The sequence below is a fragment of the Diadema antillarum genome, unplaced genomic scaffold, assembly GCF_040938485.1.
Source record: "Diadema antillarum isolate AM-2024a unplaced genomic scaffold, OU_Dant_1.0 seq00000931_RagTag, whole genome shotgun sequence".
NCBI lineage: Eukaryota > Metazoa > Echinodermata > Echinoidea > Diadematoida > Diadematidae > Diadema > Diadema antillarum.
In genome coordinates, this window is record NW_027271782.1 from 1400963 (window position 1) to 1417613 (window position 16651).

Here is a 16651-nt window from a genome sequence, read left to right on the forward strand (position 1 = left end):
CTCTGAGCTGTCGTTGTACATTAAAAGTGCCATTAACTTTTCTACATACCTGACCGATTTGAGCCAAGTCTTTGCTGATCTGTCACTATGATTCCTTCATTATCGTGCTCAACTGGCTTCTATATACTGTCATTCCTGCTGAAGGCAATTATTACCCAGTTACAGAGGAAAATCCCCTCAAATTCCTACCAATAACAGGAAAGTAAATATGCAAGTTCATGGTTTCTCTTTCAGCTCATAATGAATTTGAAGTTTGGCGAGGAAATGTCTTATGTTGTCACAAGACAGGTATATTTCATTTATAAAACTCATCCTTTCTGATTCTTTGCTGGTTGTACAGACCTTATCAGCATTAAAACTACAACAAATTTGTAAGTATTTGTAGGTACTGTTAAATTCCAAACCATAATCTATATCAACCCAATACTGCTCCCATGCCTTAAACCCACCCAAAAAGGGGAGATCTAGACTAATGTACATTGTAGCCTTAGCAGTTTCCATACAGTCTAAGTGCAAAACGAAAATCATTATGATCATTTTAAGTGTTGTAACTTTCTCATCCTGTGTCCAACTATCTTTTCACGTGGTTGCTTCATTTTACAGTAAATTTAAACATGAGAATGAGGTGTCACTTCAACCCGACGTGCTTCCTTCCTATAAAGCCAATTAATTAAACGCAACCTCCCAAAAATCTCTAACACATCCTTTTCTACCCCAAGCTATAGTTCACCTTCTTCATAGCATATAAAGAGCTGCTTGTGATTGGAAATGACAGAGAAGGAGGAAAACGTTCAAACATAATACAAATATTATGCTTTGGTAGAGGACATCAGAGGCAAATAAATAAGACTGAAAGCTTGATTGTGCCTTTAATGCAATCATTGCCAAGTTCCATTTTGCTTGTAGTCCAGTAAATGACTATGCATTGGAATTTTACAATTTCTGTTGTTTAGACAAAGAAAATCAATATAATCAATATTGTGGCCAATTTGAAATTTCTTCTGATAGCTAGGATAAATTCTAAATTGACAAACTTCACTCATTGCTACAATTTTGGCCTATTAATTTTATGAAAATGATGGAACAAGCCAAATCAAAATCTGCATATGATTCACAGCACATCAAATCCCAACTATGCATTTGCCTCTGACATGTATATGATTGGTGGCAATGAAGAAGAGAAAGAATTTAAAGCACATGATGATGAGGATGATATGGATGACATTGACAACAGTGAGGTTAGGAAGGATTTATTTCTTATAAACTTTGATATGCGCCTTTTCAAATGGCAAAAGTTGCTGACTAACCCGAGCCGACTTTCGATACGTTATCTGTGAAGAGAGCAGATATATCATAAAGTGATTGGATCATTTGTCAGTTTGAACAAATTTTCACACTCACAGCCTTCAGTCTTAGATCCATGTAAATGCATTCTAGGATCAAAGTTACAAGATGCCATATTAGGTTGAAATCATATTGAGAATAATTACATGAAATTGTGCAATATATATTTGAACTTAACACATCAAATGCTAATATCTAAGTTCTAAGAAAAAATTGTATACATGTACTCACAAATATGTACACATACAAGCAGCAAGTGTTTTTAAAGGACAAGTTCACCTTCATAAACATAAGGATTGAGAGAATGTAGCAATATTAGTAGAACACATCATTGAAAGTTTGAGGAAAATCGGACAATCCGTTCAAAAGTTATGAATTTTTGAAGTTTTTGTGCCGTAACCGCTGGATGAGAAGACTACTGCAGTGTGTGAATAACTTAGATGTCACATGCGTACAACAATATAAGGAAAATATAAAGAGAATTTCACAAAATTTTATCTTATGAAAAAAGTTCACATTCCCCCAACTCGTTACCGACAAATGTTATGGGTAATATTATTCCCCCTGCTTTTAGAAAGAGCCAAGTCAAGTGCTTTTTTATTATGTGAAAAAAGTGAAAATATGTTGAATTTTCTTTATATTTTCTTTATACTGTTGTACGCATATGACTCACAAGCTATAGTAGTCTCCTCATCCAGCGGTTCCAACACAAAAATTTTAAAAATTCATAACTTTTGCATCGATTGTCCAATTTTCCTCAAACTTTCACTGATGTGTTCTACTAACATTGTTGCATTCTCTCAATCCTTATGTTTATGAAGGTGAACTTGTCCTTTAATAGCATGAATGTACAATGTTTAATTTACATAATTTCTGACCTTCAGCAAACTAAGCCCTCATTAATGTTTTGTCTCACAACCTCTGAATTACATACTTTAAGGTAAAAAAAGAAAAAAAATGTCTTCTCTTCCCTCGTGGATTATAATGAGGTTGCATACAATGAAATTTGACAACACATTATCAAATATTTTATTTTTATTTCATTAGCATATTTTGGGGTTTTTGAAAGTGATGACTCCAGGGGAATTATGACATATGAAAAATGCACACATACACAACACACACACACACACACATACACACACACACACACACATACATACATACATACATACATACATACATACATTGTACATACACATTAACAGTTGACCCAAAAACTCCTGGGGTGATCTTGCCTTAAAAATTATTGTCTTTTCCACATCAAATTGGCAACTCTGTTATTAGTATGTTGTCAATGGTAAGAATTATGCCCGCTGGGCATATTAGCAAAATGAAAGACTGGTCACTAGATTGCTCTCAGTTAAACATTTGATTAGGATCCATATCATCATTTTATAATACATTCTATATCATAGTCCTAGGCATATCAAATCAAGTAAAAAAAAAATAATAAGGACATACAGAGTTTGATAAATGAATTTCTATGTTTATGTGGGGATTGTGAATCTTTACCACTTTTGAATTTTTTCATCAATATCTGTCAGAACATGCTCTCCCAGAAGTTTAACCCACTTATTACCAATGACAGTCTTTACCGTGTGCAATATGAGAAACATCTCTACATATTTGCTCTTGAATGGGTTAACTACAGCCCTCTACACTCCAAAAGTTGAATATATGATGCCAAGCACACTAATTCTGCATCATCACATTTATGGCAGAATGTCTGTTCCTGCTCCTACTATAAACACGGAGTACAGAACTGGGGGTGAAAAGGGGACACCCCCATCGCTGTCCCTCCCGACCCATCTCAAGTTGTCGCGTCTTGGTATAACCTATCCGCCTTTCACGACCTACTCGCCCCTATCTCTTTCCTACACCACGTAATTAAAGGATTCCCTTTCACAGGCCCACTTCCATCCATCCTCTTCTTGCCTCCTCCCCGATCATCCCCCTCCCTTTCCATCAGACTTCTTCCTGTTAATTCTTTCTCCCTCTTCTTCTCACTCTCCTTATATCTTTCTCTCTCCTTCATCTGAAACCTGAAATTGATGATACATGAACAAGACAACCATCATGAATGACAAATTTTTATCGATGTCAGCATAGATTTTTAAAAAACAAAATTCTATGGGCTAAATTAATTTGTATTATTTGAAAAAAAGCATTTTTCAAAACATTATCAGGGTGAGAAAAGATACTCAATACAAGAATGAAATAAAGAATTTCATTCATGTTGTATACTGGTTTTATTAAACCTAAGAATAAAGAATCTTATGTAGCAGCTATGGAAATTCAGAAAATGCTATCCACTTCTGCTAGTCATCACTTTTTTCAGCAGCAAATCACAATTTTTCTTTATGAATTTTTGGCCGATATGCTTGTGCAAGCAAATGAAAGCTAGATAAAAATGGCTTCAGCCCATGGAAGCAAATTTCACACGTATTGTTAAAAGACTTCTAGCACAAAACTCCGATCCAAGTTTGATTTAGGACCAATCTTAGGATTCGCTCAGGGAGAAAAAAAAAAAGGGAAAAGCAGAAAAGGATAGGACAAAGATGAAGAGTCTTTGCATTCCTTGCAAATCTTGATAAATAAGATTTCTTTTTGACAGTAAAATTGCAGATTTTCACTTTTAATCATCTTTCTAATACACAATCCTGCCATATGAAGATTCATTGTGAAATCGACAAGCAATTAGAAGATGAAAGTTTATCATGAAATAAACACACTAGCTCAACATGGGTTAAGACAAGACAAACAGAAGGAAAAAAAAATCCACCTGTATCACTCCTTTGGTAACACTCTGCACAACCCAAGCTGGGTCTCAAAACTCCCCCCTTTCCAGGGACGCGTGCATTTTTCTCGTTAACTCCCGCTTGCGCTAATGCGACACAGATTAGAAGGCGCACGTGGTCGCAATATAAGTCTGGGGCTTCCTCTCCGCACGGATAGATTAGCTTAACTTACGACTACAGGAAACACTCCTGAAAAATTGCTGAAGAGGACTTGCAATGACAGGTCACTAAAATGTTTTTTTTTTCACTCTCTCCTTCGATTCCCCTCCCCCTCCAAAAATCGTGAACACGCAAACTATTAAAACACTTGTTTCCTCATAAGAAGAAGGAAAAATAAAAAATGCATTCAATGGCAATTCTTGCTAATGTTTCTATGGCAACACTAATTTGAACCATGCTCTTGTGATGGTTTAACTTGTGATGGTAGCTAACATACGAGGCTTGCCCTGCGAGAGTCGATATTCTTTTTCAGCCCTTTTTCCCCCCGTCAGATTTAGTTTCCAGAAGGAGGATATTTCATGTTAAGGTATGTGGGTGATAGGTTCTGAACACATCCTGCCAATATGAAACTAATACATGAAAAATCAAAGCTAGCACAATTTCTCAAACATGAGGTCTGCTCTACTTGCGACAGTGCTGCACAAAAGTTGGGATCCTCTGACACGCAACCCAGAATTCTGGACATCGCTTTCTTCAAACTATCAATCTCACATGCCCACATACACTCGCTCGGGAAAATGAGCTACAGGCTTGTATCAAACTATAAACAGATAACATATACATACTTCTTTTTCTTACAGAAACCTCATTTCCACTTCTCCACAAGGGTACATCTCACTGAGCGGCAAATGTTTGTAGGGATAGTGAATCTTATGTTTCGTTAGGATTTGTAAACAGTTGCAATCACATTCATCAACAGTTACAATCAAATTTGTAAACAGTATGTGGCAACGATTGCAAATTTGATTGTACCTGTTTACCAACTTGATTGCAACTCTTTATGACCCTGACATAATCTAAAATTTGCTACATTTGCAAGCATTCATCACTCAGTGGTATAGCCCTTAACAGGACTGCTACTTATCAGGAAAAAAAAATATTCTCCAACATACTATCGTCCATCAAAACAGTGTATTATGTCAAATATAAATGTTCTAATTTTATCAGCAGACCTTTTCTTTTCATGAATTTTCACAAATATTCAATATGACAAGTTGGAATTAACTTTATGATTGCATCTAGGTAGACTTGCCCCATTGCATCTTAAGCCCCTTCTGTGTCAGGAACTTTGGACAGTATGTACAACGTCACGGGGTCTTCTATGCAAATTGGCGCCCAGACCACACAAAGGGTGAAAGCAACAAGTTGACAATTTGTTAAATAGTGTCAACTTTGTCTCTATTTATTTTGATAAATTTGGAAGTATAAGAGAGCACCCTACCCCCATCTTTACCTATGAATGGTTCAATGAGAGGGTTTGAGGGTCTGATAATGAGCCGAGTGAAAGTGGGCTGTGGAGCACGTGGATGAGATTAGCTGGGAAATGTACATTAGACTCGTGTCCAAATACTTTTCAATAACATGCGATCCAAGGTGAGAGTCAAGTGTGAATGAAACACAAACTTCTGAGCGACCGAGAGAAGATCAGTCGAAGGCAGAGGGGGGCTGGCATGATGTAAGCAGAATGGGGGATGTGAAATTTCCTGCATTTACTCGCTGAAAGGCCTAATCTTGTTACTCCACTTGTTTAAACTCTCACTTTAACATACATTTCTACAGACACACACACACACACACAGATGCATGCACGCACATGCACACACACACACACACACAGACACACTCCCTGACAAACACAGAACAGATTCTAAGAGGCCGTTTTTCTGGTATAAAAATGTGCATATCAGTTCATATCAGCTCTCATGCTTTGAAATAGAGAAAAAGAAGGTATGCATCTTTCAAACGAGTTACAGGAATACACTGTATACATTTCAGTGTTAACTAATAAACATTATAAGCAAAATCAATCCGCTGCTATAACTGACAGGTATATTACTTTATTAATTAATGCCTGCAATTGAGAAACCTCAAGTTTCACACATTCTTCATTAACTAAAGTGCTGTAACTACAGATTAAGATCACAATGCAATGACAATGCTTCTAAATTCATGCCATGCTTTCTATGAGTACAAAGAAGAAAAAGGGTGTTTCAAGAATCCTAACAAGCGTCTCTTACCCAGACCCGACTCTGTCCGACGGAGAACCCGCGGACGCGTTCCGACGACAAGACCGGCTGGTTAGCCATGAGGTTCTCGGGCCGGCGCGCCCTCTCCTCTTCCTCCTCGGCGAAGCGAGTGACTTGGGCGAAGTACTCCTCCTGCTCCCGGTTGAGCTCGTCCACCAGTTCGTAGAACTGCTTCTTGCTGCGGATGCTGGCGTAGGCCACCTTGAAGGCCTTGCTGATGATGGCATTAATCTCCTCAGCCTGCAAGGTTTTCAAAATGAAAAAGATCAAAATATTTAAAAAGTACAATTAAATGTAAAAGCAAAATCAAAATACTATAAACTGAGTACCGCACTGTTTTGTTTCTGATTCCAAGAAAAATCATATGCGGTGCATATAAATCTTACTTGGGCAGTGAATGGATTCTTCAGTTTCTGGTTCCACATATCAGAAAAGTACATCACGTGTGTTCTTGTACATTCATCACTTTGAGGTGCTCAAAAGACGTCTTGATAAATGGAGCTTGAATCTAAAGAGTAAAGTATCACTTCTTTCATTCAGTCTATTTTCTGATATTTGTTGTCTTTCTTTGTAAAACTTGAAATGCATTGCTCTCTGAGCATGCAGCAAAAAGTGGAAGATGGATTCTACAACATACATTATAAAAAAAAAATCATTATCATGAATTTTAGCATCAAAATTGCTATCATTATTATCACCAATATCTTTATCAGCATTATTGTTTTTTGGAATTATGACTATTATTGTCATTAACATAATTATCATCATCATAATGATAAGCATAATTGGTATCATATAAATCCTCATGAAATAAATTCAGTTTGGTAATCTTCTATTTTCATTGTCATGTGATTTTTTTTTTTATGTCACACGTAGCTTTGCATACAGCACACCGCAATTCGCATGATGTCACTTTCTTTATATCACAAAGATTAGTTGACTGTCGTATTCATAAATTCAGACAATGTTTTATACACATGACAGGTTCAGAGTCTCCTGCTTCAAATTACTGACGCAAGGATAACTACCCATTTCAAAGAATAAGTAAGGAATCTTAATGACTTGCATAGAGAGTTCAAGTTTCAAAACTGCAAAATAGTAGAGAGTAAAAGCGTTGAATGTGCCAACTCCAAAAAACAATGGCAATGCACGGCAGGAATTTCGCTACCCGAGCCCGTCTTTCACACAGATCGAGGGGTAGATAAACGCACACAGGAAAGTTGTTAATCTCAAATTCCTACAAAGAATTCTGTGATTGTCTTTCATTATCTTGGTTACAAGTGCCAAACTTCCCTGAAGACATTCCTACACACTGCAAAAAGGCCTTGTAAGTCTTGCCAGCGGTTTCCTCTCACTCTTGCCAGGCATTTAAAGGTAGTACTCCCGTCCCCTTGTTTCCTTTTCTACAATCAGATCATTAGAAACATGTGTTATTACTTCTGCAAAGGAGGTTATGCTTTTGCCCCACATTGGTTTGTTTGTTTGTCTGTTTGCTAAATAACTCAAAAAGTTGTGGACATATTTTGATGAAATTTACAGGCAAAGTTGATGATAACACAAGGATCAGGCGATTAAATTTCAGTCCTGATCCAGATCAATGTCTGAATCCAGGAATTTTCTTTATTTCATATTTTCACAGATTCTTTATCATATGCAAATAGGGCCAACAAACGAGGAGATTCAAGCTGTGCACATTTGAGGTGCGCACTCCAGGCGCAGCAGGAAGCTAAGGTCGAAACACTGGAAAGAATTCTTTATCATTGTGAAATAGGGTCATTTTCAGCATATCTTTATATGGGTGGAAATGAACTGCTTAGTGGAGGTCTGCGCGTTCTCTCAGTGTTTTTCTAATTGCTATATTGCTTGACATAAACGTACAGGAAGCCAATGGTCAAAGGTCAAATGAATCAAAATGCCACATGGCTGTATACTAAACACTGCCAACAAAAATCATGCAAGGAACAGATCTAAATATTTCAACCAATAGGATAATGTTCACGGATTGTTTAACATGATACTATTTGGTCTATTCCTATTCTTCTTCCTCCTCCTCCTCTTTCTTTTTTTTCCTTTTTTTTTAAAATAATGTTTATACATACTTCTTTTGTACTAATACTTTTTCTTCTCCTCATCCTTCTTGTTCTTCTTATTCTCGTTATTCTTATTATTATTGGTAGTAGTAGTAGAAGTAGTACAATTACTTTTATTGTTATTGTTATTATTATTATTATTATTATTATTATTACTATTACTATTATTATCATCATCATCATTATTGTTGTTATTACTACTATTACTATCATTATTATTACTATTACTGTTATCATTATCATCATCATCATTACTGGGGTTTTTTTCTCTCTTTTTATGGACATTCAGTCTGAACTCAGCAAGGAAGTTCATGAAGCTTGATTCCCCTTTTCTTTCTTTCACTTTTTTTTTAAATACCAAAAGACACTAAAATACTTTGTATATGTATACCAAAACAGAAACACCACGTCAAATACTGACAGAAAAATCTGAGACCTCTGTTAGATTGCTCTGGCATGAAAGGCATTAATACCATACAGAGAAATTACAGAGCCAGTAGCTAGATAACAATGAACAATCAATAAACTGCGAGCATTTCCATTGTTGTCATGGCGACATCAAATTACAGTGATTTGCTAAAATGACACGGAGATCCCCTCCATACGATACAAACCCCAGGTTTGGCAGATTTTGGTGAGGAAATCATCTACATAAACCATTTAATGTGCAGTGATTATCATACAGGCATTCCCAATTTTTCTTGGCTCTAACTCCAATAGTTTGCAGTACATAGTCCTGAGGAGGGGCCTCAGAGCAGTCAGTTCCATGGTTGCTAGCTTATGAGTATTGCTTCCATAGCAGTCATCGCAAAATTAATTGATTCAAATCATGAATATCAATCAAGAATATTCTATCAAAATTCATGCCACTCTCAAGAATGGTCTCCTGTATGCAATTATTGCAAGACTTTACTATAAGCCCTCCTAACCTAAATTAGTAAGATAATGATGTCACCCAAGTAAGCGTTAAATAATGAATGATGTCCAAACTTTCCACTACACCTGGTTTAGATTTTCCGGCCCTGCAGTTACCATTGGTGCTGGTGCTTGTTATCATACCAAAACTAACGAGACCAGAGACTACAGTATGCAAGTCCCACCAGAATATATATATAAGGAATACTCAAAAAAAAAAAAAAAAAAAAAAAAACTGAAATGGTTGTCACTGCATATCATGGGTGGTAGATATACTTTGTCAAACTGTACTTTGGACATCACTTTTCAACATTGTTGCACACTAACTCTGCTTCACTCACTTAAGGTGTTACTCAAACAACTGGAATTGAAACACACTGAAACTGATGGAACAAGAAGCACAGACCCTCCCTGCGTCTCTTTTGTCTGATTAAGACCACTTCCCGACTTCTGGCTTCATCGTGTTGTCCACAAAAACAAAAACAAAAACAAAAAAAGTTTTTGGCTGGTTATCAGCAGCACACCCCAACCCACTGCCTCTGTGTTAACTCTCCCTCTTTTGCTATATCTATTTCTCCTCTCTCCCCTTCTCTCTCCCTCTCTATCTTTATCTATTTCTCTCTTTCTCTCACACAATGAGATTGTGTTCTGTTCTAACCGCAGACATCTTAAAGTACAGTTGAACCTCAGACACGGGGCGGACGATGTGTGCGCACACTGCTTGCGAGGGAGTTAGCTGCCTTTCCTTATTGTGGGCGACTTGCCATCGGGGAATGTGTCAAAAACTACTCAAATTTAGGGGTTGCAAAGAACACTTAAGGCAACTTGGAGGTGGAGGAAGCAGAATCAGAACAGGCTTAAAAAAAGTTTCTCAAACTAGCAACACATATCACCAACACACCAGATTCTCTTTTCCCATTCTATTTTGAAGTTGCATCAGAAAAATGCCAAGGGAGAATTATTTCAAGAAGCAGGTATGCAGTTAATGCAAAGGTTCTCATGATTTCAATTTAAGCAGGGCGCAAGTATGCCATTACAGATACCTCCCACCTATCACAGACTTTGTTAAAGAAATTTCAAGTCTTTCCATTTGTGCAGGGTTGTTTCAAATCTTGTAAATTCAGGCAGGATGTGAACAGCCTAGTTTCAAGCTGCAAGACCAAAATCTACCCTGCAATATAAAAAGGGGGCTTGGACATAGGCTAAGCTTCTAAATACGCACAATACCAACAAAAGCTTGTGTCTGGAAGTCACGAAGAGATCCGATCATGACAGCTTCCACTCAAACATTCTCAAATTAGAGGTGAAAGAAAATAGCTAACAGCCTGGAGCCCAGGCTATCAGGTTTAGTGTCACTATATCACATTTCAAGATTAAGTTTCAGATGGACTCACTTCAAGGCAGAAGTAACAAGCATATAGGGACAATCAAAGACCATCTAATAGTACATTAACACAGACTGTTCTCTAAAACCATGCAATAAAATGAATACAATACAGCGACCCGGAATCTGCTCCTCCGACGACGTGAGAGCAGTTTTTGCGACGAGGACATTGATGCTCTTTATGGAATGCAGGGCTTGGTGCTGTTCATCCCTAGCAACGCAGAGAGCGAGCATGTGGAAAAACCCAGAGAGAGGTTGCTAGGGGGAGGGGGAGAAGATGTGGACTGCTCTATACCAACAAACAGCTACACAACCAGCTCAAAATACATAAAAGGAGAAAAGTCTGGGTGTTAGAGACATTTCTTGATATAGATAATACAGATACAGAAAACAGATGGATACAAAGGCAGGATATAAGATTTATCTACAGGAGAGGGACAGTGAGAGGAAGAGGGTGTGTGTGTGTGTGTGCGTGTGTGTGTGTGTGTGTGTGTGTGTAGAGCAAGCTGAAGAGGATGTAAGGGGAGTGACAAACAGATGGACAGACAAGAGGACACAGAGACACAGACAGACGGAGAAGCGGCGACATGCAGGCAATGCTGCTTTCAACGCGAACAAACTCTGAGCGGAAATGGAAGCATTAATTAGGTTCCTTGACAGTTGAAGCTAATAATTATCACTAGGCAATGTCGTTACCTCCCTTTCGGCCGGCCCCCGACACTTCCCCCCTCGCATCCCATGTCCCCCTCACAGTGTTTCGGCGTGTGCGCTAGTTCACTATCGCTCACGGGAACATGCACATCTTACTACAACATCCTGCCCCGGTACGCGGCAAGGAAAGGAAACGGAGAGACAGTGGTTGAAACAGAGAAAGATTCTTTCGTGGCTAGTCTTCCATTCTAAACACTATCGTTCATTTTCTCAATAAACAAAACAAGCTTAGAAGACATCAGAAATATATGGACTAATGAATTAAAAAAGACAAAGTTCGAGAGAAGAAATATGCTTATTAGTGGTCAGCACAAAGACAATGTTGTATCCTAATTTCATAGATGATAAACATGTATTTTCATATTCTGTCCTTATAATTCAAATTTTTAGCAATTTCCCGAGCAATGATTGTGTCATATACTGTATATGCTGAATATTTTGTGAGGTTTTTATTTTCGCGAATTTCGAGAGTTGGGTGCTATTCACAAAATTAAAGGACAAGTTCACCTTCATAGACATATGGGTTGAGTGAATGCAGCAATATTAGTAGAGCACATCATTGAGAGTTTGAGGAAAATCGGACAATTCGTTCAAAAGTTATGAATTTTTAAAGTTTCTGCTCACTCAAGGCTGGATGAGAAGACTACTATAGCTTGTGATGTCACATGAGTAGAACGGTATAAAGAAAGAATAAAGAAAATTCAACATATTCTCACTTTTCTCGGGTTTGAGTGAATGCAGCAATATTAGTAGAGCACATCATTGAGAGTTTGAGGAAAATCGGACAATCCGTTCAAAAGTTATGAATTTTTAAAGTTTCTGCTCACTCAAGGCTGGATGAGAAGACTACTATAGCTTGTGATGTCACATAAGTAGAACGGTATAAAGAAAGAATAAAGAAAATTCAACATATTCTCACTTTTCTCGCATAACAAAAGAACACTTGACTTCTCTCTTTCAGAAGGCAGGGGGAATAATATTACCCTTAACATATGTCAGTAACAAGTCTTAGAAATGTGCACTTAATTCAAAAAGTAAAGCTTTAGAGCTGAAAAAAAAAAATCTGAGCATTAACTTAAAAAAAAAGCAAATATCATTTCATTGTCTATAAGGATATAATCATCAAGTTCAATTCTTTAATGACTAATGTGTATCAATGGAAACTATGCGTTTACCCTTTTCTGAAAGAAATACTTGCTGCAATACTTGAAGCCTGGAATGTACACTAGAGAACATCTGCGCACAGCAAAATGTGCCTTACCAATACTGTAAAATCATGAACATTCGCGGCACGAAACTTTCACGAATTACCACTGGCATTCAATGCATTGTGTAGAAAAAAATGGCGTGTGCATTTTTCTTTCACAAATCTTGGCTTCACACAAAATTTGAGAAAGTTTCATACACATGAAAATTTACCAGTATCATGTCTAACAGACTGACCCCCTTTTGCTAAATAGCACATGAAGGGTTAACCAGTTTTTTAGGTACTATCCTCCCACGGGCCACCTACTACAGTCATTGAGTCATTTATAGACCAAAAGGAAACTTCATCACTGCAAATGATAATCCACGAATATGAAACTTCAAATCAAATCATCCATTCGTGTACTGAAAAATAAGAATGCCAAAAGTGAGTAATAACCATACAATAAGGACCACAATCACTGGACAGTCACGGTTTTACTGCATATCATCCTTCTAATAGAATGAGAGTGGGCCTAAATGAGTCCATTCTTTTCAGGCCCATATCTACATTGTATCTAATAAAGAATCTAAATGGTACGCCATGCAAAGCCTTCAGAGAACACCTGCAAATCAATCTAGAAAATGATAATTTCTTGGATGAAACATATTAAAGGAGGACTGTGATTTTAACCACGTCAAAGTTAAATCAGTTACATTGGGTATCTGAGTAACAGCTTCCACATGGTTCATGCTCAGCTGATGTACACAAGGCAATATGTTCCATGTTATCATTTAATCATGGCAACTTTTGCCAAAATATGCACGGCTGTGGAAAATATATCAAAATTCATTTATAAATAACCCTTAGAGTCTATTTAGAGTATCTAGGAAGAGCACCTGCCTGTCCTTGGGAGTAGGCAGTGACCCTGGGGGAAGCTTCAAACTAGTTTACCGTGAATGTACTCAACTTGAGCTATGAATATTGCCATACTATCCACGCTTTTACACGGACCGAGAGTGCTTAATCTGAATGCTGAATTACAAACATGATTACAATTATGATTCAAATTATCGTTCATTCACACGACCGAGGAAGGCTTCACGGATTCTGCGGTTTTGAATTTCAGAGCAAGGAGGGAAGGTTTGGTTTCTTTCCAAGTTCCCATCAATCACACTTGAGCCGTCTTTCTGTGGGAGTGGTTGGAAGGTCACCACAATCTCCGCCCCCCCAAAACACGATTGGAGTTCAATCACGTTCACACGGTCGTTTCGTGGCTTAATTCTGGGGAAACATGATTGTAAAACACCTCCGGACCCTCATTTGAAACACAATTGGAATTACGATTCAAGTTAGCCTCTATGATTCCAGTTTGCTTTAACATGGCAAGAGTGCTTTAATTTGAGACATGATTCTCGTGAAGCATCATTACAATCGTGTTTCAAATTCAGCACTCTCGGGAAGAGTGAAAGTTAAGAGTGTAATACGCAACCATTACATACACATGTTCAATGCAGGCCAAAAGCACAAAAACAACAATGGCACATCTTTGGGTAGTAGCCATCTACTGAAGATGCCCACACAGTTTGGTCTTCAGAAGTATAGCTATCAGAACTTTAATAGCAGAATGAAATATAGAATAAAATTCCCTTTTACATTCAAGTTTACTTTGCGAATAAAAAATGTAGAATCATGTTTTAATATAGAATGGTTAAGTTTCAAGAAGATAGGAAGAGAAATGCAAAAGTCATGGAAATCTAAAATGCACCAGTTCTTTTTTTCTTTTTCTTTTTCTTTTTCATCAGCAGTGACATCAGAGCCACAGTCTTTGGCAAATTGGACTACATGATAATTATGTTACCTCAAAACACTCCTGTTGGTTTGTATTCTAAAAATACCTTGAAATCTATATTTTTAGTCAATGATGATGTAACTACAACCCCTTTGGACATTTACCGAGTCATCATTTCTTAAGGTTCAGTATTCTGATTGAAGGATATAACTTAAAAACTCACTTTAAAAATACAGGAAAGAGAAAGAAGAACAATATTTTTAAGTAGGTCCGAGGAGGACTTGCAAGGTCAATACATCATCTCATCTAATTTGCATAGATGTGATTTTGACCAACATCACTGCTTCATGAAATGTGAAAACTCTTTTATATTTTGAGCTTTTGCACTTTACGTTCAATTTTGTCAAATCTTTTACAGTTCTGCTAGTTTGATCAAACACTGTTCACCAAATCCAACATAAACATGGAGCGGTATTTCACCTAGCTCAAGAGATGATAACACAATATCCCTTCAATTGTCAGCGATGAAAACAAGAGCTCTAATCAAATTAAAGAATGCATGCACATGAACATTCCAACCAATGTGTAGTCTGGTGTCGGGGCCTTGCCAGGCAAAAAAAAAAAAAAAAAAGTATGACCACGCGGGGGCAAGTCGCAGTTGTACACGGGGCAGCGTCTTAATGACATGAAATGAATATTTCCCTTCTCACCGGCAAGCTGACCACTAAGCACCCTAGTCTGGCACTCCACCAACACAAAACAACAACAACAGAACATATTGCATAGAGTTACACACACACACACACACACACACACACACACACACACACACACACACACACACACACACACACACACACACACACACACACACAAATATACAAAGTACACGAAGTACACATACAGAGTCCTGATACAAGAAGACCACAGATTCTAGGTGATGTCAGTAGGAGCCAAGAAACCAACTACACACTGGACAAGGTCACTGTACTCTCACAAAGATGTGAAGCAAGTCGGTTGCCCACAACAACCGAAAGAATGAGTAAAGGACAACCCAAATTTGCACCTGCAGATGGGCCACTGACATTAACAACATAACCCTAGGTTTGTTTTGTTTTATTGTTATTTTTTACTTTCTAGATTACTCAAGAACTATACAAAACCTCAAAATGAAAATGAATCCATAAAATGCATTTTTTTTTAAAACTAGAGCAATTCAACAATTGCACACATTAACTTGAACACCTCTGCTTCTCATGAAATCTCCATATCTGCCATAAGTATAAGGCCCTTTGATCAACATTTTGATATGATTAAGAAATCTTGATTACTAACCAAGGATTGAACTTTTATCCTCTCGACACAAAGAAAATATTTTCCTCCTCATTATTTCGATCCATTATACCAAATAATGATTGTACTTAAACCAAGGGGGATCTACAGTCAGAAAATGACTGAATTTTGGTGACCTTTGCCCTTTCAAATTGTCATTTCAGACAATTGATTGATTTGATTCTATCTTTCATACCTAATTTTATTCTAAAAGAAAATTCCCAGGTGAAGTTATGGCTAGAGAATGATATTTTTAAAGTAAGTAGAAACCAGCAACATTCACCTTTGGCTATTCACCACTGTCATTTCATCAAAAGCTATTATGTATTATCTTTCCTACAAAATCACATTACCACTGGATATAAGCAGATGTCCACTGGCAATAATAACTGCTGAAATTATGTGAAAGTTCAATAACATTTGACATTTGAACTTGAGGAATATTTGCCCTAAATCTAATAAGATCTAATAAGAGCTTCTACACCTCATCAAGCATACCTGGGCCAAGTATGAATGTACAGCAAAAGTCCACAATGCAGTTTTTGTAATAAAAACTGAATGTGGGAGGAACACACAGTCAAACTGCATGCATGCCTTGAAGGGTTCCTCAAATGTGAACAAACAAACAAAGCTATTGTACTTGCTTTTAATAAAACACATTATTTGACACCATCCACATTAATCTTACCACTGATCGTACACCATTAGTGGAAGAAATCCTTAAAAATAAAGTGGTCAAGGTTTCAGGAATTATAAATAATGAGTATAATGTAAGTCCAGAGAAAATGTTTAATTCTCCATTATACTTCTATAATACTCACACATCCCTTCCCCCTTTGCACAAAGCACA

At 37.3% G+C, this 16651-nt stretch overlaps 1 protein-coding gene across 1 annotated transcript in view; it reads right to left on the reverse strand.

Annotated features, from left to right (window-relative positions):
* LOC139741484 (uncharacterized) overlaps positions 1-16651 on the reverse strand; it is a 122412-nt gene that overhangs the window by 15761 nt on the left and 90000 nt on the right. Inside the window, exon 5 of the mRNA XM_071652069.1 lies at positions 6383-6631. Coding sequence (XP_071508170.1) covers positions 6383-6631 — 249 coding nt within the window. The remainder of the gene's footprint in view (positions 1-6382; positions 6632-16651) is intronic.